We start from the raw sequence: 25,797 nt of genomic DNA, 5'->3' as shown, positions 1-25,797 counted from the left end.
ACAATTAAAATACGATATAACGATTATACAGCAAGTAACCAATATAATGACCAATATGATGAAAGAAAATAAGATAAGATAGTCTTTCATTGATTCAGAGTGGAAATTCCCATGTTGCAGCAGCACAATGACAAAGAAAATCTACAGATAAATAGAGAAAAGTAGAAAATAAATAATTAGAGGTATATAAAATGAGAATAGATTAAAAAAAATAGAACCTATACAACAGTAATTAAACTCAAAATTTAAAAAAGGCAAGCATAGTGTACCCGATACACTGGCAAGAACAGTACTTATATTATACTGTCTTAAGTGAAGTGACATCTACTGTGACAGCTACACAAGAATACTATAAAACAGTAGTAGTATTTATACTCATAAATAAATATGATGCAGATAATATAATAAACATATTAAGATATTGTGGTATAATATAGTATAATATGGTATGGGATATAAAATATAATATGAGGTCAAAAGTAGTAATGTAGTGTAACAGACTAGCTACAGGTTAAATGTAGTGTTGCAGTTTCTCACTGCGACCACTGGAGGGCAGCAAACAGTATTTGCTGCAGGGCTGTTGTAATACATTGTATAATGCTGAGGTTCATACTGTTTGATGACAACATGTATATTATAAGGATAAAAACTATTAATATTTGTAATAACATGCCTATTAATAACCATATTAATACTTCTTAAGATCGATAATGATAGTGAGAATAAATATCTATAAGAAATGTAAAGTAATTTTATTAATTTCTGATTGCAGTTAGCTGTAGTTTGGTCACTTATATTTATTATTCTTTACTAAGCTATTGTAAAGACATGTCATGCCTGGAAGTAGTTCCTCAATATGACCACTGGAGGGCAGTGAAAACACAGGATTCCACATGCACTCATGTCAACTGTCAATTCCACTAGGCATGTTAGCATGACAATTTACAAATATCGTTATTCTTGTTATTTGTAATAAGCGCACCATAAATATTTGTACATATTGATTGATTAACACCTACAAATAATGTTGTGTTGCAGCTGTTCACTGTGGCCACTGGAGGGCAGTGGACGCTTATTTAAAGCACTAAAGCCAAATCAGAGCCGTCTACGGACTCCTTATATGTCCTTATTTTTAAGACATTCGCTGGCCAAATGTAACAGACATACTATCACATCCGGTAAAACCTTTCAAAATTAAACAACTAAAAGCATTTTTAATATTATACTGGCAGCAAAGTTTGTAAATGTAGGTAGACAAAACATTAAAAAAGTAGTAGCCTATGTATTGGTTAACCCAGTATCCACAACAATAACATTTTGAATAAAATTGTTTAGTATTGATATAGGTTTTACCAATACTAACGTTACTGTTGTAATTTGTAATAATCACACTAACATTGACAAAATGTGTTGCAGTAACTAAAAAAACTTCCGGTAAAATCTTTCAAAATAAAACACATCAATAGTTGTGATTCTAATGTGTTATCCACCACACAGATTGTTACTTCTGGTAAAACCTTTCAAAATAAAAAATGTAAAAGCAATAGTGGTGTATATAATATACATTATCCACAGCCAAGTTTGTAAATTCACAAGAGTAGTATTTATTGCATTACATGGTGCTAGAGGTGTTTGAACAGTGTATAAAAATAGAGATACGATATGTTACCAACTAAATGAAAATAGAGGGACATCTGTGGAGAAAAAGTTAAGAATTTGAATACATATTTGTATTATTTCCCCCACATTGAATACAGTATATATATTTCCACTTACAGCTGATGCAATCAGATAATGCCGAAAAAAGACGCCCACACAGGCAGGCTGACAGTGGATGCAAGCATTTATTCAAGGCAATGGCAGTGGCAGGGATTGTACAAACTCAAAGTTTTTTTAAATGTTTGGCCATCCAAAAACATATAAAATACAGTGGCTGTTTATTATTAGTTGATATGTCCAACTTACTATTACACTACAATACAATTTGTTTACTTTGAAACAGAACATATTGTTTGCTGTATATGTGCAAACCAGTTGACGTTAAAATGCATATTTTCTCACATCCCAATATCGGACAAAATTGTTTGGATATTTGTGCCTGCACTTTTCAAGCAGATAAAAGTTATCATATTTTATTATTATTATAATAAATTATTTTTTTTCAAAAGATCAAACAAACAATAAAACTTAAAAAACATTTACTGTGCCATTTACAAAACATAAAGGTGCATTTCTATATATGTGCATAATATGCTTTATTTTTTCAATGAGACCATTAGGACAGATTGATTTTGTTTTTCTGATTTTGACAACTAATTGTGGACTTTTGCTAGTTAGCTAGATGGACACAACATTCATTAAGCCCCGCCCCCTTAGTTAATGTTGCTATGTCAATAAAGTTTTGCGGGACTTCCACCGATGTATTATCAAAGATTCTCTATACCTAAAGAGAGCGCACACTGCGCCAATGGAATGAAACGGTACACACTTCCTGTCTCTTAAAGGGGCGTGGCCTCGTTTGAAAGTGTAGTGATCGTTGTGTGGATGGATGAAAAGTTATATTTGCACAATTTATTATTTTCTTTTGCTAACATTAGATATTTACACAGCTAAAAGATATATTTGGCATTACAAAAATTAGTTTTGTTAGGGCGTTTGCGAACGCTAGTTGACGTTAGTTTATCCATGTTGCCAGATCTCGCAAGAGTTTGTTCCTGAGACAGAAACAGGTCTTGAACAAAGTAAATTTTCTCCTGATTTGTCCGTCTGTAAAAAATACAGTGTAATGCTGCGTTCCAGACACAATTTTTAGCCCGTAAGTTACGACTTCAAGTCACGACTCACGACTTGGTAGCGTTCCAGGCAAAGTCACTGACTGAGGGTTCAGGTTAGGCTACCTAACGTTAACGTTAGCTAGCAGCTACCTCATTGATGTTACCTAGCGCTAGCTGATACTAGTGATTTCTAGTCGGCGACATATTTTGGGCTTCATTTAATAAACATAACCTGTAGTACTACACAATCGTATGTGTATTGTTTTGATTACAATGTGCGGAATTACTTTACGTTGGCTCTTTATGTCTAGTTATTTCTATTTCTCACCGTTAATCACGGCGTCTGTACGGCATCAACAGGGGTCGCCATTGTTGTTTATGTGTGCGTGTGACGTCAAAAACTGTAACTGGGAGTACAATGATCTGGTACAAGTTCACGGGTAGTAAATTACGGGTTTGACTGCTGTTCCAGGGCACTTTCACGGGTAGAAGGTTGTGAAAACATGGGTTACGGGTTGCCTGGAATGCATTAGTTTCAGAAGGTCTGGGAAATATGTGGCTTGTGAAAAATGGCTCCAACATTTAGTTTGGTGACTATGGGGCAAAAAAATCTGTCCTAATCTCTGATCACGTTCACTTCTCCCATTGGAATCAACACACTCAGGACCTGCAGCTAGTCTCCTAAAGAGGCGTGGCACAGATACAGGTAATTACTCTGAGTTGGTGCGTCTCGGTTCTAAACCATCTCTGGTGTTATGTAATTCGTAGCGTTCTCAGGTAACGTTGGCTGCCTTGTTGGTCTGGCTCAAAGGATGTACATTGCTGGGATAAAGCCTGACATCCAGTTCCTCCCCTCTTGCTGTCTCTGCTATCAGGGCATAGCGCCACCCAGGATAGTTGTGATTGGTTTAAAGAAATACAAGCCAGGGTGTTTTTTTCCTCCTACTCCATAATAGATCGGACGCAGCGCTGTGGAGATAGGTCTGGTAATGCATAGTCTCGCTTTGCCAGACCCTCCTCCAAAGCGCACTGAAGGAGGGTCTGGCTACTCCACATAGAATTCGGGGATGGGAGGAAAACGTGCTCTGGTTTAATGGCATTTCTTTAAACCAATCACAATCGTCATGGGCGGTGCTAAACTCCTCGCACAGAGCCACTGCAAAATAGTCATGCGAGAGAAAACTCAGATTGGACAGATAGTCTAGCTAGCTGTCCCAATTTACCATGCAGAGATCTGAGGAGAAGTCAACAATAGTCCTCATAATTCCACCGAATTTAAAATTCCAACACAAAGAAAGCGGAAAGGAAACGGAAAATACATGCATTCGGCAGAATTGAAGTGGAACTTCAAAAATATAGACTAGGTAAAGCAAGACTACTCGAGTGTAAAAATCCTTAAGTTCCTTGAAATCAAATACACAATCCAGTACAATCGCTGTTCTGGGGGAGAAGCTTTTTGATAAAACATTTACAATTAAGAAAATGATCGTAAGTCATGTAGCTTCTAGAGTACATGACCGATTTAATATATTTTTTATCTTTTAGATATTAATATTTCATTTTTGCAAAATGATTTTTGAGGCCGTTCTGACAAAAAAAGTAAGCAGTGGAGGTAATCATACATGTTTAATGAACATTAATATGCGACGTATAGATCAAAATATTACTTTGGAAAAATAAATAAATAAATAAAAACTTTTTTGTCTCTTAGCCACATCATTTATAGCGGCTTCTCAAATCTAAAACAGAGAAATTAATGTTTGTGCTCAGGAGGGAAGTCTAAACATTTGACAGTTTTTTTCTCATATAGTGCATACTCGATAAGACAGCTACTCTGGCATTGTCAGGCAGTATTAGTTTAGGTAAGATACATGTCACATTCATTCTTCTACCAATGTAATGGATACTACAATATTTTTGAAATTCAGAATGAGATCAGTTCACGGTGTGGGTGTTAAAGCTAAAGCTGGGAGTTAGATATTCAGTGAGGAAACACACACTGCAGTCCAGTTTGTTAAGTCGATGATGTAATAAAACAAGTCTTTTCTTGGACGCGTTCACAACATTCAGAAGAGTAAAGAAACAGAACTGAACTCAACTCGAGCTCACAAACAGAACTCGTATGTACTTTCAAAACTCGTGTCTGTGATACATGTCTGGATCGTAGTATTTGGTGACCACCACTCTGTTGGCAAACTTGCGGCCGGTGAGAGCTTGCATGGCTTTCTGACAGTCTGCAGCAGAAACGTACTCCACAAAGATCTGGAGGAAGAAAAAAAAAAAAGGGTCGGTCAGTTCCTGAACGATATGAAGATGAGGAGGATCTCATATGTATGCACACTGAAATATTACACTCATTCAGAGCTTCTTCTCACCCCGGACACAAACTGTTCGAACCTCTCCCCTTCTGACAGAAGGTTGCGGCCCCATCAGGACCAAGTACTTGACAATAAACCTTTTCCTGATTCTGATTCTGATTCCACACTCAAAAACAAACTTTGTTGAAGTTCGACAAATACACCTATGGTTAACTTCCCCACCTCCGTTAAAAAGCAGCACACAGCCCCTTCCCTGAACCTGTCTGTGAGAAACATGTAGAGCTGCAAAGATTGTCAGCTATTAAATTAATCGCAAACTATTGTGAAAATCGATTAATAGTTGTTTTTTTTTAATGAAAAAAATAAAAATTCTCTAATTCCAGCTTCTTAAATGTGAATATTGTCTAGTTCCTTCACTCCTCTATGACAGTAAACTGAATATTTTTAAATTGTGGACAAAAGGACATTTGAAGACGTTGTCTTGGGCTTTGAGAAACACTGACAAACACAACATGTTTCACCATTTACTGACATTTATTGAACCAACAACTAATCGATTAATCGAGAAAATAATTGACAGATTAACCGACAATGAAAATGATCGTTAGTCGCGGTCCTAGAAAGATGTTCAGCTTACTTGTTTACCTGTTTATTATATGTAGTTTTTCTATGTCTGGCAGCCCGGTGGATGGAGTTAAGAAGGAAGGAAGGATGGGTGGATTAGTATTTCTTTTCAGTTTAACTTTCTTCAAGAAAAATGAAAAAAAAAAAAAAAAAAAGATTTAGAAAGGTTTCAAAAGAGAAAAGACTTGAAGAATGGAGACTAACTGGTTGGTATGACACGTTACGTTAATGGTTAACTTCCCCACCTCCCTTAAAGTGCACAGCAGCTTCCATGAGCTTTCTATGAGATACATCTAGGACTGTGTCCCATGCAGTACATGAGACAGTCCCAAACGGGGCTACAGCCTCAAAAGTTGTCATGAAAGCTACCGGTTTATAAAAAAGGACACAATATGAACTTGTAATGTTTGTAAAACATACACAATAGCAGAACCATTTTACTTTGGAAACTCTATTAGCATTTGTTTAAAATGACAATAGAAATGTTAATTGAGCATACATTTCTATCCTCACAAAGATACAAATGCTTTGACCTGTGGTTGCTAGTAGATTTTAGACTTGGCATGGCCTATATTACTATGTAATTTTACTGCACATACGTATTACTTTATTCGGAAACTGTTTTGGTGTGTAATCAAGTAGAACTTTGACAACATTTTCCACCATGTTTTTCCAGCTTGAGAGTTTAAAGCAAAGGCCAATAACAACTCAGTTAATGGTGGGTTTGAGGGGTCATGTTGATGCCTTATAAAGGAGAGAACAAAGTGGGGTGTGGCAGACTAGAATGGGACAAACTGAAATCTGTGTGCTCAGCTGGCTTTGTGCAGCTAATTCATCTTAACATAATCTGTGTTTTGTGAAAACAATGAAGTCTAAACTTGTACCTTTCCACAGCCGGGGACTTCCACACCATCGACAGGTCGGGGGATCTCGATGGAGCGGACGCTGCCGTACTTGCAGCACTCCTCGCGGATGTCTTCCAAGATCTCCTCGTAGTCGTCGTCGTCCACCAGCTCCTCGGGCATCACCATGTTGAGAAGGCACAGCACCTCTGTGGGTATGCCAGAGTTCTGCAGCCTTTGGAGCCCGGGGACCTGCAGCGTCACAGGGGTCTCTATGATGGAGGTCTGGGGGTGGAGGAGATGTCACACACATCAGCTTCAGTTTGTTTTTCACAAAAAAGTTCCAGACTCTCAGCCGTAGTCTTATGACAAATGTATTTTCCATAAAGCCTGCAGTTTCCTGCCCTCCCCCCTCTGCCTGTTACTAGATATTTGGCCTTCCTTCAGAGGACAAACATGTTGGAAGTAATTTTTCCATTGACCTATAACTCCCACCATCTGCCACTGTGAGTCTTTACATTGTTAAAGTGTAGAAGCTCCAGAGACAAGCTTGTTTGTTTACAGTTTTATACTAAAAGATATTTTTAACAGCAGACATTTGACAAGTCACAGTAGTAAAAATACAGGTACAAATAATGAAATTAGTGATGGCTATATTCCATTTAGCATAACAGTGTAATTTACTTCAGTATACACACACAGAAAAGGCAGCAATGTTTCAGTACATATGGTAGTCTCTAACACACACACACACACACACACACACACACACACATGCACACGCACAAACACACGCACACGCACAAACACACACACACACACGAGTGGGGATACCCGACCCGAGCCCGACGGGACCCGACAGGACCCGATGGGACCCGACGGGACCTGACGGTACCCAACGGGCTGGGCCGGGTTCGGACAGATATTTAGAAATGATGTTCGGGTTCGGGTCGGGCTCGGTCACATCAGCGCGACAAGGCATTTGTTGTAAAATGGTGCTGCGGCTCCTTTAAGAGAGCTCAGTGCGTGTGCGTGTGTGGTAAGTGGGCAGAAGAGAGATAGAGAAAGAGGAAGAAGACGTGTTGTATGCAACCGGAGCAGAGTTGGTGGAATAAGTTTAAGCTTTGTACACAGTGTGTGCGGCCAAAGCCAAGTTCATTCATTTGCTCACCAGAAACGGGATTTTAACCCTGACGTTATTCATTTTGTAACGTCGGCCCTGGAGGTAACGAGTCTCCCCTGGTTTTCTGACCACGGTCGGAAACGAAGCAATCAGGAAAGGTTAACACCTTGAACATTTTAAATTAAACAGCTTATTAACGTGCGCTTGTTGCCCCATTTGTGCTGATGCGCTCATCTGTTGACATTTCCGAATGCCTTCCTGCAGTTGCTTAATAAAAGCGGGCTTTCCACACAAACAAATGTACATGTGTCATTAGTATGAAGAAAAAAAACCCCCGAGATTTTAACTGTGTCAGGCTCGGACAGAAAAATGCAGCTCGATCAGCACTCTAAAGCTGCAGAAACACAGACCAGACGGCCGACCATCGGCAGAAAAGGCAGTTGGACTGATCAGTCTCCCCGAGTTGGTCAAAAAAGTGCCTCGGAACACACCAAAGCGACGAGACGTAATACGTCTCCATTACAGCAGGCGACGCTAATCTGTATTGTCGGCCAAAAATGAAAACCGGCAGCTGATTGGACCAATGCGTCACGTGGGTCTGGTTTCTCTGGAAATTCAAAGACAGACTGTCACGGCGGCTTGTTCAGAATACAATCTCATATTGTACTAAAATAGTTCACAGAAACGTGTTTCTGAAAACATTTTAAGCGAGAAATAGGCCATGCGGTTGCTGAATCTGTCTTCATTTCAGATCGACAAAGGTCAGTTTAAAAGATTTTCGTCAGATTTTGAGAGACTCTTGTCACGCTCATTCTGCTCCCCGTTTCCGGGTTAGCACTCTACCAATCAGATGGGTCATTTGAGTCTGACTGCCGGCAGTGCCCGCCCCGCCGATTATACATGTCAAATCTGCCAAAATGAAGGCCGACAGCCCCTCGGATGGACGACGGCATGATACACACCGAACAGACTCCAGTCACTGACCTCGCCAGACTGTCCGACGGACGATTATCACTTGAACTATTGGATACACGGCCCCTGCTCCATTTTGTCCGTATCTGTAAGATTTCAGAAAACGAGCACAAATACGGACGAAAATGTAAATAAGCCTGAATGTAACAGGCTTGTTCCAGAATGAACTTTATGTTACTCTCAATATCTATTAGCACGGTTTTGTTTAATTGGGAAACTTTAAATAAAAAAACTCTGGGTTCCCAGAGTTATTTTCTCAGGGAAACAAGGAATCACAGGAAATACCAGGATGTGCCTGACTCCACCTGCAGGTCAATCACAGACTTCCTAGTCTCGTATTGCCAGATCTTCCTCCACAGCGCTGCGGAGAAGGGTATGGCTAGTCCACACAGCATTCCTGGATGGGAGAAAAACGTGCTCTGGTTTATTGGCATTTCTTTAAACCAATCACAATCGTCTTGGGCGGTGCTAAGCGCAGAGTGGAGCCACGGTGCCTCTGCAAAATAGCCTCGGGAAGGAACTTATTTTGGTGGAACGTGTACGTTCAAAGGTTGTTTTAGTCGTGCTAGCTGTCTGGATTTACCCTGCAGAGATCTGAGGAGCAGTCAACAATAGTCCAACACAAAAAAAGCGGAAGGTAACGGGACATCCAAAAACAGACATCCGAAAAGAGGGACATCCGGCGGAACTTCCGGCAGAACGAGAGCAATCCTGGAAGTGGAAGGTCGTGGATATAGACTACAGACTTCCTGTCTGAACGGAAGCAGCGCATGAAGCTGGGGAAACATTTCTCTGACTCTCTGACCATCAGCACCGGCTCCCCTTAAGGCTGCGTCCTTTCCCCTCTGCTCTTCTTCCTGTACACCAACAGCTGCACCTCCAGTCACCCGTCCGTCAAGCTCCTGAAGTTCGCGGACGACACCACTCTCATTGGACTCATCTCTGGTGGGGATGAGTCCGCCTACAGGTGGGAGATTGACCGCAGTGGAGATGGTTGTGGACTTTAGGAAGGACGCAGCCCCACCGGCCCCATCACCCTGGGTGACTCGACAGTCAACACTGTGGAGTCCTTTCGCTTCCTGGGCTCCATCATCTCCCAGGACCTCAAGTAAGAGCTGAACATCAGCTCCCTCATCAAAAAAGCCCAGCAGAGGATGTACTTCCTGCTGTAGCTGAAGAAGTTCAACCTGTCAAAGACTATGGTGCACTTCTACACTGCCATCATTGAGTCCATCCTCACCTGCTCCATCACCATCTGGTATGCTGCTGCCACTGCTAAGGACAAGGGCATAGTGCAGCGTATCATTCACTCTGCTGAGAAGGTGATTGGCTGCAATCTGCTGTCTCTCCAGGACCTGTACGCCTCCAGGACGCTGAGGCGAGCAGGAAAGATTATAGCCGATCCCTCTCATTAACAAGGCCCCGGACCCCCACTGACATTGACTCTTAACCCCACCCAATCCCTAGTCACTACACTTTGCATCAACCTACATCCTGGATCTGCCCATTGCATATACTATACATTTTTTGTATTCTGCACTTAACCCATTCAGCCTCCTTTTACTTATGCTAAACAGCTATTTTGTATATATTTGTTTCTGTTTCTGTATTTATTGTTTATTTCTTATTTATGTTTAATATGTTTGTTTGTGTGTGTATGCACCAACCACCAAGGCAAATTCCACATACATAGCTGAACTTACCGTGGCAATAAACCTTTTCTGATTTTGATTATTTCCCTGTTGTACATGCAGGCTCACTGTCACACCTATGCTATTCCTACTGTGATCTTTAAGGAAGATAAAAGGACTCACAGGATTGGTGTTTTTAGCTCCCACACTTGCCCTTTGGACTATCAGCTTTTTGTCGCCCAGTTGCATCCCATTGAGCCCAGCAACTGCCTGACAGAGAAAACACACAGATCTTAAAGTAACGAACAACACAGTTAATAAGGGTAACACCTGATCACACCATTACCTGGTCTGTGGCACTGATGTCTACGTATTCACAAAAGGCGTAACCTTTTGACAGTGAAGTGGCACTGTCCTTCACAAGATTGAACGCTTTGAGAGGCCCAAACGATGTCAAGAGCTCCTTTACCTGCAAAGAAGAGTCAAACGACGAGATATGAGACTGATAATTCATATTGAACATGCAGAAAGATACAGAGTGAATTCTAAATGTCCATTTGATACCTAAAATCATCACATCACAGTACATTTAACAACATGATTATTGGAAACAAAATGTATGCAGTTAAATAGAATTTGCTTTGGTTGTTTGTGCAATTTGTGTTTTACAGATTTTGCATTGCTATGAAAAGAAGAAAGAAGAGACAGCAGTGCATAAAAACGTTCATGTCTTTTGAGGGTTTAGGAAGACGTGAAGAGCTGATGATGTGGAACTGAGCTACATCTGAGGGATCAACAAAATAACTTCCTGAGATTTTCTAAAGTATTATTGAGACATACAGTAGGTATAAATATGCAAATGATGCCAAAAGAGTAATAATAATCTCATATTCAAAGTTATTTTTTTACGACAAGCTCAGCGGTAAATGGTGCAAATAAAATAAAAAATAAAAACTCTTATTTAGATTTAAAGATTGACTTTTATTGTATTTTCGAGCTACAGGCAGTTGGACAATATGTTTTCTTACCTTTACATTAAAATACAAAAAAAAAAAAAAAAAAACACCACCACCACCACCACCACTTTCAACAACAACATCCCCAAGTCTAATGATCAGGCCTTAACCCCCAAAATCCCCTGGTCGTAAACGCGCTCCAAAAGCATGATGGGAGACAGAAACTAGCCAGTAAGGGAGCCTGCTGGCTGGGAGTGTATCCGTGTGAGGACCAGAATGTCTTACTTGCCTTGTGTTACATGTTGGCATGGCAGCAGTAGATGAGTACTACTGAACAAATTATGAGCGCAGACTTAACGATCTTACAGGCCCCTAGCTGGGGACAAAGTGGGGGAACAAAAATGAAAGAGCTGTGAGTATCAACGCAGTGGCAAGTGACTGCAAGTATTAAAAAATAAAAATATGTCAATGAATAATATACATCAGGCGACATGTGCTCTGTAAGCTAGTTAGAATCAATAAGACAGAATGGACAGTTAGAGTTAAAGGGATAGTTGGAATTTTCTTACGTGGGGTTTTATGAGGTAAATATCCATAGTCAGTGTATGTACCTACAGTAGATGGCAGTCGGCACGCCCCCAGTTTGGAGAAGCAGACAGGAGTACCGGCACGGAAGCTAAGCAATGTACTGCTGGGACAGGGGGCCGCAGCTAAAGGCATTTTAGACACCTAAAAAAAAAATCTATATCAGCTTAAGTGTACGCTGAAGAAAACATAGATGGATGTAACAGCTTCAGTTTCCCATTGGAAATGACTGTCTGACAGCAAGGTAAAGCGGTGCAAATATTCTAAATATACCGTACAATTAAAAGAATATAGATTTTTTTTAGGTGGCTAAAATACATTTAGCTGCTGCCCCCATGTCCACAGCAGTACATTGCTTAGCTTCCGTGTGGGTACTGCTACCTGCTGGACTGCCATCTACTGTAGGCGACACACTGACTATGGATAAGAAGCTCATACAATCCCACTTCAAAAAATCCAAACTAACCCTTTAAATTTATTAAACGTTTACACCGTCTGCTCACCTGAGAGCAGTTGGAGCTGTGAAACTGTTTTGCTCTTCAAAGTATTAGACGTGAGTGAAACCTATTTATGTCCAAATATTTACTGTAACTTTTTAAATTCTCAGAGAAAAAGTCCACCCATATAGTTATACTTTTAGTTATGATTTATTTCCAATGTTCAATGTATTTCTGGAGTTTTTTTGTGACTTGTTTTGTGCGTTCCCACTTTCCCTCAACCTGCCTGATTTTAAGCCCTTTCTACAACCGTCTAAATTTATTTGACTCAGTCCCAGTAGGTGCAGAGTAGGACTGCAAGTTTGGCCCGACCAATACAGAATTTTTGAGGCCGATAATGAAATCAATATTTGGGAGTTTAGAAAATAAAAAAAAAACTTGATCATTACATAATGGTAAATATCACAACATTGATATGTTGGATTTGGTTTACAATTTACAGGAACACTTGACTTGTATATTGATATTGTATGTTGTTGGTCACTGTTCCCTTTTATGTATATTTATATATGCATATATTTTTTTACCTACTAGTATGTACATAATTGTGTTTATTTGTTCAGCTTGTTGTTGTAGCTATACGTCTATTTCTATCTCATTACACTGGAACTCTGTGTGTAGTCAAATTACTTGTATGCGTACACATACTAGAGTTGAGCTATTGGACAAATATGTCAGCTATCGACGATTGGCCGAGTACATTACCGGTTGTTGTTTTTTTTGGTTGATTTTTGCCATTTTATTTTGCTACAACTGCTGGCAATCACCAGTAGTTGGGCTGACGGTGGCCACTTGGAAAATGTTAACATATCGCCCAACCCTAACATAAACTTGGCCAATTAAGCTGATTCATATTTGGTTTGTAAAGTACAATAAATAATACAATAAAACAACATTCTAAAAATGTCCATCACAAGATGTTTCCAAACTCTTTGTTTTGTCCAAAATCCAAAGATACCCAATAAGCATCGATATAAAACCGTGAAAAGCAACAAATTCACGTTTGAGAAGCTAAAACCAGAAACTATTTCTTGAATTTGTGTCTTATACAATTGATCAATCAGGGCTTAAATTAAGAAATACTTTCATTGTCGATTAATCTGCCAATATTTTTTGTTTCAATCAATCAATAAATGGTCTGGTCCCTAAAACGTAAGAAAATGGAGTAAAAATAGCAATTACATTTTCCTAACGCCAAAGATAATTATATCAGATTGCTTATTTTGTCCGACCAAAACTTTAAAGGTCCCATAGCATGAAAATTTCACTTTAACATTTCAATTTTTTAACATTAATATGAGTTCCCCCCAGCCTGCCTATGGTCCCCCAGTGGCTAGAAATGGTGATAGGTATCCTGCTCTGCCTTTGAGAAAATGAAAGCTCAGATGGGCTGATCTGGAATCTTCCCTTTATGACGTCATAAGGGGAAAGGTTACCTCCCCTTTCTCTGCTTTGCCCGCACAGAGAATTTGGCCAGCCCATGAGAGAGAGAGAGACATCATGGCTTGAAAACAAGCGAAGCATGGCAGTTGGTCAAGGCCACACCCCCACCCTCCACCTTGCCCCCCCTCTCTCCTCTTCAATAGCATTTAAAGCTACAGACACAGAAATGGCACATTCTAAGTAAAACTCATTGTGGGACTGGCTCTAGTGGCTGTAATTCTGCACCAAGGCTGAATTTCAGGAAAGAGACTTCAGATACAGTATTAGGGGACCACTGAGGCCTATATAAAAGCATCCAAAAAGCAGCATGTCATAGGACCTTTAAGATACTAATGTTTGTTATCATATACACGAAATAAATTAAGACAATTAATCAATTTTTTTTTCAGCTCAATGATTAATTATCATGGTGTCAATTAATTGTTCTGCTAGTCAACATTTAATCAACTAATCATACAGCTACTGAACTATAGGATGTGTTACAGCCACACTCCTTTTCAAAATAAAACATCCTGCTTTCTTAAGGTGGACTTTTCCTTTGACAATATTGACTCAAATGAATCAGGAGCAACATTCAGACCTTAATACCACACAGAAATAAATGCAGTTTATCAGGCTCTTATGTAAATATACTGGACTTTGCTTACCTTTCTTTAATCAGTATGCTTAACATGAGAAAGGTATAAGGAGTTTACTTAGTCACAAAAAGCCTTATAATATTCAGATACGATTAATGACATGATATGATTAATGTTTGTTTAAGATAAGCTAGTTTTAGCAAAATATTTAAATAAAAAGCTAATTATCTGTAGAAGTTGTCCATTGTGAATACTTTAAAATAGCAGATACATATTTATGAATGCAAGTCATTAAATATGAACTACTTTCCCTATATTGTGTAATTGTTAAATAGTTTTTTTTATGTATTTATGCTCTGGGGGTCACGTTCTGTTTCTGGCTCTGATAAACATTCAGCTTTATTTTACTTTTTTTTTTGGAAGATTTCTGTTTTCTCTCTACCAAAACACAGTTTTTGATTTTTCATGTCATAAAGAAATGTAAAACATATTTTGAGCATGTTTAAAGTGTGACAAAAAACCCTCAGCAAGTGAGAGAAAAATAGAAAAAACATGAGTGCACCTTTTCAGTCTGTTTTCAGTTAAATACCTGGTCATCGTTAAGGTAGTTTGGCAGGCCTCCTATAAACAGTTTGTGGGGGGAATCGGGAACGACTGTGGAGACGACGCCTACGACAGCAAAACCACAAGCAAAGAAAACATTTTTGATATCACATATTAGAATGTGTCAATACTTAAAGAGCCCCTATTATGCTTTATCTCTTAGTGTGTTATATAGTTTTTTTGTATGTAATAGATGTCTGAAGTACAAAAAAACACATTTAACTCCAAATGGAGCTTTTTCTCCCACAGACAGCACTTTTTCTTAACTGCCTGAAAACGTCTCGTACACATTCCTTTGAAATTCCATCAATTAATGATGTCACTGATTGAGAATGCCAGACAGTTTTTCATATGTGCTGCCCATAGGTGCTGCCTGAGCAAGCACAGCCCGCCCAGTGGCTTGTTTGAATTTGGTTGACCAATCACAACAGAGTGGGCCAGCTGACCAATCAGAGCAGACTGGGCTTTTCAGGAAGGCGGGCCAAGAGCTCAGACAGAGTGTTTCAGGTGGAGGCACTGCAGCAATGGGCAGTATGAGAAACATAGTATGTTTTTTGAACATCAAAGCATGTAAACCTATTCTAGTAGACCCCAAGAGTACAAATATTACGCTGAAAAGGAGTAAAATAGGGGCTCTTAAATATGACTCAGTAACAAACCTGGGACGTGGAAAGCCGGCTGCTCTGAGATGCCAGGTAAAGGCCGATAGTCATGAGGTCGTCTAATTTTCAGTGATTGACCCTGAAAAATGATTCCATCGAAGGCCATCGCCTGCGTCGTCTCATCTACAGACCGAAACTGGAAAGAATAATCATTTTGAGAGTTCTGGTGTCCCAACAACAGTGTTTGAGATCTGCAGATTATATTTAAAAAAAAAAAAAGAAAAAAAAAAAATCCTGTGATGATAACAGGCTTAAAAAAAGCAATATGAGTTACATTTAATATGCCTGGATAATGTATTAATGCACTGGGTTTATTGTTATTCCATTTTCTAATTATTTAAACATTGTAACTGTTGTTTATCATGTCTGCTCTTTCTTTTAACGGTTGTTGACTCTGCATTTCTTATACATGAATGAAGTTTACAATTGTTTTCCTTTCTAAAACTTTAAAGACCAAAATACATTTGAGACACAGCCATCTTCTAACCATATACATACTGGGAAGTATTCTCAGAAGGCGAAGCACTGCTACTTGGGCGGAGTGATTTGCTCGCACCACCTGAGAAGCCCCGTGGTGAGGAGCAGAGGAACAACGATGCTTTTCAGGTGTTGCACTAATCACTCCGCCCAAGTAGCAGTGCTTCGCCTTCTGAGAATATAGTTATATGGTTGTATATGGTTAGAAGATAGCTGTGTCTCATGTGACCTTGTTATTTGTACACGCTGGGACTATACAAATCACAACATGTAAATAGGTAAATGTTGGCATATTTTTGTCACTTATTGGGAGCAGTAGGCTAGATGGAGCCGTATCTGGGCTAAGCGAGGCTAGCGGTGGGTGCGTCAGACAGAGTTACAACACGCACGGAGATGAGAAGGGTATGTATCCTACTGCTTTGTGATGAAAACAAAACAAATGTAAGTCTGAATGTAGTTTGCTTTTCAGATGAACTGTACAAAAAACAAAGTGTAAAAAGGTTGTGGTTGTGCGTTGTGTCTGTGAAATAAAAGAGCTATAAAAATCAGATAAAGTCCTTGTAAAATAGCAAATTGTCTGTTTCTTTAGTTCTTATACATATTAAACAAACAAGGTATAAGGTGTTAATTTGTGAGCTTTAGAGATGCTGGTAGGTTGATTTGTTTTACCTTTGGACAGAGCCAGGCTACATGTAGCTGTTTCCCACTGGTTCCAGTCTTTATGCTAAGCTAAGCTAACCGGCTACTGGCTGAACCCTTATACTTAACAGACAAACATGAGAGTGATAAAGAGAATTGGCAAAAAGAGAATAAGTTTATTTCAAAAATGTCAAACTATTCTTTGAATACTGACTTTATAAAGGTAGCAGCAGGAATATCAATATAATACGGTATAATAGTATACATTACAGCACCTACCTCTAGGAAAGCAAAGTTTTTATCCTGATTAATCTGCACAGCGAGTACAGGGTTGCTTGGGGCTTGTGAAAGTCCTGCAAGCCTCATCTGAGCGTTGAAGAACTCTGCCATGGACTCCTGAAGAGAAAGACAACAAACAGCATGGCTGGAATCAACATGAACATATCCGTGTTTGGTATAAATATCACAGAATAAACAGGAAGTCAAAGAAAAGAGCAAGAAGAGAGACTTTACCTCAGTTACTCCAAAGGGAATATTTCCAACATAGAGGCGTCTGGCTTGTCTCGTCATCTGACTGCCAACTACGGGCACTTGTGTTGGAGCTGCAGCCACTCCGGTGGTGGTGGACGTCGCCAGCAGAGCTATCGTTGGTATCTGCCCGGCCGCTGAAGGAGAGAACACAACAAGAAACTTCAGATAGATCTGGTTAGGCTGTGAATAAAAATCGGTTTCTAACTCGAGTCAAGTATCAACAAGTTTAATGACTTTCTTGACTTGTTGCTCTCTGTTTAAAGCAGGGGTCTTCAACGTGTTTTAAGCCAAGGACCCCTTAACTATGAGACACGGAGCAGGGACCCCCTACTACATATATTGTATACAATTAAGTTGCATATTAAACTGGACCTATAACGTGTGGGCGGCCTACAGCCTTTATACATACCTTTTTATTGCACAGAATACTAAGCAATCAAAATAATAATTGTTGGCAAGATTTAATAAATCATGTTTTAATGTTAAACCTGTGGCACAGTGAATCCTTAGGATTAGCTGTATCTGTGGATGGCTGCCTTGGTGACTACCTTACTTATAGGCCAGTAAGCCTATCACTAATATTTTTTCACAAAAAGGCTGTTTTATATGTGCTAATAATATGTTGGATTCATGTTAAGATATATTAGTTTTTGACAAAAACTTTCACAAAATTGACAATCATTTGGAGCCCCCCCCTGCAGTGACTCTGAGGACCCACTAGGGGTCCCAGACCCCCTGTTGAAGATCTCTGCTTTAAAGAATAAAAAATCTCAACTTTTACTTTTGTTAGGTTTACTTTCTCGCCAAGAAAACACCTGCATAAACGTTGTGATATATATATATATATATATATATATATATATATATATATATATATATATATATATACAGTACTAATAGACCCTGCAAATTCAGGGTGGGTGATATGGATTAAATATTCTAGCACAATAAATGTAATTTTATTTAATCTATTATCATTTATTATTTTAGTTTTCTGGAAAATCAGTTGAGACACTGTTCATGGGCAAAATAACCAGACAGTAAGTGGACAGTCTGATTGTAGCTAATCCAGTAGATTAGATATCAGATAAATTAAAAAATACATCATTGCATTGATTCAAAAGTCATATAAAAATATATAGCCATGAAGCCGACCTGCTCATTCATTTGCAACATTGTCCGCAATGGTCTAATACAGGATACCATTGAGGCACCATTAAAAGTATGCCGAATGATCTATTACCAGTTCCTGTTTGCAGCGTACCCATCGACACACAGACAGCTATCACTGGATTACTTTGATACTGAGGAAAACTTAAAGGAACACGCCGACTTATTGGGACTTTAGCTTATTCACCGTAACCCCCAGAGTAAGACAAGTTGATACGTACCCTTCTCGTGTCCGTGCGTGTCGTAACGCTGTCTGACGGTTCCACCGGTAGCTTAGCCTAGCACAGAACCTGCAGGTAACTGGTTCCAACTAGCCTACTGCTCCGAATAAGTGACAAAATAATGCCAACATGTTCCTATTTACATGTTGTGATTTGTATAGTCACAGCGTGTACAAAAAACCACGTAACATGAGACACAGCCATCTTCTAACCGTAAACAAACTGGGAACTATATTCTCAGAAAGGCGAAGCTCTGCTACTTCTGCTACTTGGGCGGAGTGATTTGCTTTGCAGCAAGCCTTTCTGAGAAGCGTTACAACACGCACGGACACGAGAAGGGTATGTATCGACTTGTCTTACTCTGGGGGTTACGGTGAATAAGCTAAAGTCCCAATAAGTCGGCGTGTTCCTTTAAAAACATGATTCTCAGGCAAGTTCTGAAGTTGTAAGTAACACATTTTCTATGATATCCTTGGAAAGTTTAAGTGTAAGTAGAAAGTGAATCTAAAAACATTGGCTCCACGAAGGAATATGAATTTGGACGTTTTTGGTGAATTTAAAAAAAAAACTTTAATGCTCCTTGCTAGGTCTAAAGATGTCTGACTCAGGGACTAAGAAAGCAAAAAGCAAACATGATAGGTACCTTGCATAGCTTTATATTGCATTGGTGTGATGTGTTCAAAACCAGGAGGAGGCACATCCCAATATTTGCAGGTCCTTTTCTTCCTTGTTCGCCTCGGAGAGTGGCTGCAGAGAAGAGACAAAATAAAACCTGAAACTTATGTGAAATGATTTCTCTAAAAAAAGAGCTGTAAAAAGTAGGGGTGACCGCAAATAGTCGAATATTCAATGCTTCGATCGAAGGAGCCTGATTCGACTGCTAATCTCACAGTTGAATCTTAGCAAAGAGGTTATGAATCTATTGATTTTTTGGTTTCTAAAAATTCTGAAAATGGTCAGAAATGCTGTCACAATTACCCAGAGCCCAAAGTGACACCTTCACAATGTTTGTCTTGACCAACCAACAGTCCAAACCTCAACATTATTACTAATACATTACAATTATTAACATTATTAAAAGCAGCAACTCTTCACATTTGAGAAGCTGGAACCATGAAACGTTTTTGCGTTAAAAATATTTGCAATAATTATCGACACAGTTGCTAGTTGTTAATCAAATAATCGTTTCAGCTGTACATTTTTTTTGTCACATACAGCAAACATCTCACTATCCGCAAACTGCCTGTCCCCTGAACACACTGTAAAAAAAACACGGTCTCTGTAGACAGCCCAGGCTCCACAAACGACAACAAAAGCGTTCCAGCCAATAACCGACAAGAAGGATTTGGGGGTGGGGGTTGGGGGGTTAGTGTGCAGAAGGGAGGGAGAGTGGACGGGATGACGGGAGGAGGAGCCTCGTTTTGTTTGACAATACTTTGAACGTCAACAAGAAGTGCCGTCACCCAACATCGCTCAGAGTACCTTTTATTCGTAAAGTAATTCAAGCTGAAAGAAAAAAGAATCAAGTACAAGTAAGTACCTCTGATTTGTCCTTAAGTACAGCGCTTGAGTAAATGTACTCAGTTACATTCAACCAATAGATTTACAGCTTAATCGCAGCTATCGCAGGTTTAATGTTATCAGTGACACCGGTGATTTTTCTACAATGACAAGTCAAAATGTGAGCTGTGAAAAAGTCCTACAACAAACAATATTTAGGAATATAGTACATGGAGTCTCAGCCGATGGGGATGGTCCCATGACACACAGGTTTTCGAAAATAAAACCCTGCAGCAGTGAGCCACCGACCTGTGCTTCTTGTGGTCCCGCGAGGAGCTCCGGCGGTCCCGGCTTTTCCGGTCCCTGCTGCGGCTTCTCTTCTCTCGGCTGCGACTGCCTCGGTCTTTGCTCCAGCTGCGGTGCTTGTCGCCTCGGCCAGGAGATGCACTGCGACTCTTCTTTTTGTGTCTCTCTCTTTCTCTCTCTGTGCAGCAGCAAGCAATAATTAGGCTGCTACACGTCTGCCAATAAAATACCCGAAATATAAAAATAGGGCTGGGCGATATAGAGATAATATAATGGCGATATCATTGGCAAAATACCTTTTGATGTAGATATTACAACGATGTTGTAGGGTTGACAATTGGTGCTTTCACAAAATATTTACACAATTAGATTTTCAATAAATAATCATCATTGAGGTGGATATAATGACTAAGTGGGTAAAGGCAAATAATAGAACAACTAGAACAGTCTGGTGAATTCAGAAAATTGCATCACTTTACTGTACTGCAGCCTTAAAAACCAGGAAAAGACAACACTTATATATAACGATATTACGATGTCCAAAATCTAAGACGATATCGTCTCATATCACGATATCAATTTAATATCAATATATTGCCCAGCCCTATATATAAATAATACTGTATGTAGAAGAGCTGCAACGATCAACTGATAAATCGATTGACAGAAAACTAATCGGCAACAATTTCTGCTTCTTTATACTTCTACTTCGCTACATCTCTGAGGGAAACATTGTACTGTTTACTCCACTTCATTTATTTAACAGCAATACTGACTTTGATTTTACACACAAAACATATGATAAAAACATAAAATAGTATGTATTATAATAGAGCAACGGCCCTGCACACCCACACAGGTGTTTTCAGTTATGTGGCTGATTAAACCTTGCTTCTCTGTTAGGGTCGACTTAGTCTCACATTGCCAGACCTTCCTCCACGGCGCGGCGAAGGAGGGTCTGGCTAGTTCAGCATTCTGGGATGGGGGAAAAACGTGCTCTGGTTTATTGGCATTTCTCTAAACCAATCACAATCGTCTTGGTCAGCGCTAAGCCCCGGACACAATGCCGGTGCCGCTGCAAAATGGACTCGGGAAGGAAGTTGTTTTGGTGGAACATGTGTACGTTCAAAGGTTGTTTTACTTGCACAACAGAAAACTCAGATTGGACAGATAGTCTAGCTAGCTGTCTGGATTTACCCTGCAGAGATCTGAGGAGCAGTTCACCATATAGGCGAAGTCCCTCCCCTTCCGGTGGACCGCCATGGGACCTTAATTCTGAAAAAATACAAACGGTCGTGAACGGGGAAAGACAAATTATTTTTTGATCCCGTTGAGCCATTGTAAGTATGAAGTTCGTCAGTTTAAAAGATAATTTTGCATGTCAAGAATGTCTCAGTTTATTGTTAAACTGTTGAAGTATAAGACTGTGAAAATACATAATTAGAAAGACTACACACTTCAAAGGATGACGTCTCACTGAAGCTACGGCGTCTGTGTGTTTGGTACCGGGACGTAACGCACACACTCATTCTTTCGCTTCTCTGCTGATAAAACTTCACTGGATAAAACATATCAGGTACGCTAACGTTACATGTTTTGTGGAACAGCGCTAAGCTAGCTAGCTAGCGAGCGAGCGAGCCGAGCATCACGCAAGGTGACGCAAATTGTGGGAGACGAGAGATGTAGTTCACTGAGCGGTTTCACACAAAACTAAGTGGTCATACGACAAACCTACAACAAACTAAGACTTTCTTCAGTTGAAAAAATGTAATAGCTTTTAAATTGACGAACATCATATTTGTAACCCATGGCTCAATTCAAACGGGATAAAAAAAAAAATTGTCTCTCCCCGTTCGCTACCGTTCATATTTTTTTCCGAATTAAGGTCCCATGAGGTCCACCGGAAGGGGAGGGACTTCACCTCTCCATAGTCCTCATAAATCCACCGGAGTTCAGAATTCCAACACAAAGAAAGCAGAAGGTGACGGACATCCGGCCGAAATGAGGGACATCCGGCGGCAACGGAGCAATCCCGGAAGTGGAACGTTGTGGATAAAGACTAGGGTTAACAGACAATAAGTCTATAACTAACAGGATATCTCCTGTAGTTTTTTCTAGCCTATATTTTGTGCGACAAGATATCACATATCATCATCTTGTGCATATGAGATTAAAATAATAATAATAATAATAATACATAATCAGCACCTTGAAGTAACACTGATAACATTCTGAAAGAAGCCGTTTTTCTATAATGAGTACTTTTACTTTTAAAACTTTATGCACATTTTGCAAGTAATACCCACTCAAGTAAACACTTGAATGCTTTGAATGTACAATTTTTACTTTTAATGTATAATTTTTACCAAAGTATTTCTACATTGTGGTTTTGCAGCTACTGTAATACTCAAGTGAAGCATCTGATTCAATCTTCTGCTTGGTTTTATGTGACAGTAACCTGACTATGATGGAGCTTTAGGAATTTGGAGCAGGTCATTTTTTTTAACTTTTTTACGCTATTTTGTTCATTGATTTATCAATTCATCAATCATAAATCTAAAAAGGAATCTGCAGGTTGATCGAAAATTAAAAACAACCGATGCAGCAGCCCTAGTATGTAGTATTACTAATCTTAACAGGTGATTATGATTATTATACAAATATTTTCTGCATAATCACCCAGTGAATGTTTAATTAATATATCTGATTCTTTTTTCCTTGAAATGACTCCTGCTGTAATTACTGTACCTGGACTTATTTCATGGCACTCGCTGCAGGCAATTGCATTTTCAAAAAACAATTATCGTACAAAGGAAAATAAAGTGTTACCATAAACAAAGTCTCCTCTCTATATTAATAACATGCTCTGATTCCCTCCAGTCTCCTTTGTTAAGTAGACAGACCACTGTATTTATTTGAGAAATCTGACAGTTTAATGTGGCTGTTCTTCTTGGGTACATCAGGCAGAACATGACTTAAGACCGTTTAACAAATCAATAAGAGGCACTCTTCATTTCTGTGTAAATCTGATCCACACAGTGGCTCCACGCAGATTAAATGTCAAAGTCAAATGTTTATATGTGGTATGGCTCTTTTTCTTAATTTCTTTCTTTGTGTTGTAAGTTACTTCTTCACCTCACTGTACTTAGTTTATTATTTATTTCCATTATCAGTTAGTTTTGACAAATATTGTCTTGGTTAGTAGATACCAATTAATTTATCCGTCTGTCTGACATTTTAAATGTTAAAAAAAAAAAAAAATCATATTTAATATTAATAATTTTCTTACTTTAAACGCCTTGCCGAATATACTGTAATCAGTTCTTTATCACATAAAACAAAGAAAAGCAGGATCCTCACATTGGAGGAGATGGATTCGGGAATGTTTCTGGCGTTTCTGCTTTACCAACTACTAAATCTATAATCTATTAGTGGCTAATATGTTTTTCTGATGACTTTCTATGCAGTTTATTGACTAATTATTAAGCTCTACTTGAGTTGTATGTATCTGCTCAGTGTTTTCTCATGACTGTGAAACACTGTGAAACTTTCCTTCGTTGTTGCTGTTATCATCAGGGGACTAACACACATCAGATGTGAGATTTTGTATTAATTGTACCCATAATGTGTTGCAAAAATGAATAATGTATGCCGAATTGAAAAGTACATGATATTGATTCGCCAAATGGCATAGTAAGTAATTTTTACTTGTATGTATATTAGCAGGAGAGGATAACAATTTAAAAGGTGCAACATTTTAATGTGGTTTCGCATCTAGCTGTCTCGCGCAGGAGAAGCGCAGGTAACGTTAAGTTCACTGCTTACCCTGTAGCCAGACTGCGTTCAGTGATGCATGTAAGGTTTAGCAAGGGCTTTGTAGTGGCTATAGGATGAGGATGAGATTATGGACATCATTAACCTTAAGTTAATTATGCTAACATAAATTAGCTGAGTCATGTTGTCGAAAACTACACGCTAAAGTTGCTGTCAGCTCGGGTTATTCATTCATAAAATATCAGGGGAGCTAACATTAACGTTACGCACTATGCTAGCTTGGGGACCAAATTGGGGCACAGACAGACAGTTAATACTTACCCTGTCGATTCTCGCTGAGCTGTTTCTCAAATTCCTCGAAATCCGACATTATGCCGGTTGTCTCGGTGTATAAAAATATAGCAGGTCTGTCTCGTCTAAGGGGAAGGATAAACCAACCAGCCCGCTGTCAGTGCAGCAAACCCACTGTAATCTCCCCGGTGTCAAAGTGGAGTTAATGTATATACAACATCCGGTTAAAACCGTCAAAATAAAATCACTTACATTTAACGGAGTTTTTAGGTAACAAAATGTTTGCCTTTTTATTAACATCATTACATCATGTATCAGTTGCAGCACAATTATATACAAAATACAATGAAGATAATCAAGACAGTAAAGGTGAGGGGTGTGAATGGCAACTTCTCAAACATGTTACAAAGAATGATTGAAATATGTAGTGGTGGAAGAAGTATTCAGATGTTTTAGCCTACTTTCATGTTCATTTTCTGTCATTTGACTTATTGTTTAATTAATGCAGCTCTATGCAAATCTTGAATATGTAGGCTAGGAAAATACTGGGACCTGCATTTCAATTCAAATGTTGGGAAGAAACAATGCATATAAAATAAAAATAAATATAAAATACACAATTAAAGATAAAGAATATTTTTAAGAAGAGCGTGAAGATAAGATTAATTAAATTCTGTTTTTTTAATTAAAAAAAAATAATCAAGAAGATTTATATTTAAGATCTTAGATTTAAGACTTCTGGCTTTAAATCATGAGTGTGTTGAAAGTAAAGAAATTTACATACAAACGCACACAAAAACAACCACCTTTACATAGCTGCAAAAGTAAAGAAATAGTGAACAACTGCTTTGTTTGTACACAATTTTCATACATGAAGTTTTTGTCAATTCACTGTACGCCTGTTTGTTTTTTTCTTTGATACTGAACAATTAAAGCAGCCAACATTAAACAAAAAACAACCTCAAACACATATAGGTGTATGTACGTGTGACCAGTGGTGAAACGTAAGTAAGTACATTTACTAAGGCAGTCTAGTACAATCTTGTTTTACGTAGCCTACTTTTTCCACCACCTGCGTACAAAAAATTTAAAAATGGACAACATATACAGTATATTGATATACCCATCACCCCCGTCACTTATTATGTTCCTATTTCAACTCATTATTTTTGCCTGAAGATGAAAATAAAAATAAACTTGCAAACACTTTTATCTGTTCAATTCTATTAAGGGCATTTTGGTCTGACTCATCTCACCCTTTAGAACTTGACATCACCTAC

The 25,797-nt window shown here is 38.9% G+C and overlaps 1 protein-coding gene across 2 annotated transcripts; it reads right to left on the bottom strand.

Annotated features, from left to right (window-relative positions):
• Nucleotides 1–4,701: 4,701 nt before the first annotated feature.
• Nucleotides 4,702–25,390, bottom strand: LOC116063958 (splicing factor U2AF 65 kDa subunit-like). 2 transcript variants are annotated; one of them, XM_031318995.2, is made up of 11 exons: nucleotides 24,548–25,390; nucleotides 20,456–20,630; nucleotides 19,290–19,393; nucleotides 17,238–17,389; nucleotides 17,004–17,120; nucleotides 15,606–15,744; nucleotides 14,933–15,012; nucleotides 10,631–10,753; nucleotides 10,468–10,554; nucleotides 6,601–6,843; nucleotides 4,702–5,036 (listed from the first exon to the last, which is right to left on the bottom strand). In XM_031318995.2, exons 1-11 carry the CDS (start codon nucleotides 24,594–24,596, stop codon nucleotides 4,905–4,907), a joined length of 1,401 nt encoding a protein of 466 aa, XP_031174855.1. In that variant the 5' UTR covers nucleotides 24,597–25,390; the 3' UTR covers nucleotides 4,702–4,904. The 2 variants fall into 2 exon arrangements, with proteins under 2 accessions (XP_031174855.1, XP_031174856.1); XM_031318996.2 differs by lacking the exon at nucleotides 10,468–10,554.
• Between the last annotated feature and the right edge of the window lie 407 nt (nucleotides 25,391–25,797).

Source organism: Sander lucioperca, chromosome 21 (assembly GCF_008315115.2).
Source record: "Sander lucioperca isolate FBNREF2018 chromosome 21, SLUC_FBN_1.2, whole genome shotgun sequence".
Lineage (NCBI taxonomy): Eukaryota > Metazoa > Chordata > Actinopteri > Perciformes > Percidae > Sander > Sander lucioperca.
This window is presented reverse-complemented; position numbering and strand designations above follow the sequence as displayed.

What these genes read in the sequence shown, in the direction of transcription:
- LOC116063958 (XM_031318995.2), bottom strand. Translation starts at nt 24,596, where the DNA reads ATGTCGGATTTCGAGGAATTTGAGAAACAGCTCAGCGAGAATCGACAG. An exon ending in ACTACCTTAACGATGACCAG is followed by an intron (nt 10,754 to 14,932) that starts GTATTTAACTGA and finishes TCTTCTTTGCAG; the next exon opens with GTAAAGGAGCTCTTGACATC. An exon ending in AAGTCCCCGGCTGTGGAAAG is followed by an intron (nt 5,037 to 6,600) that starts GTACAAGTTTAG and finishes TTCTTCCTCCAG; the next exon opens with ATCTTTGTGGAGTACGTTTC.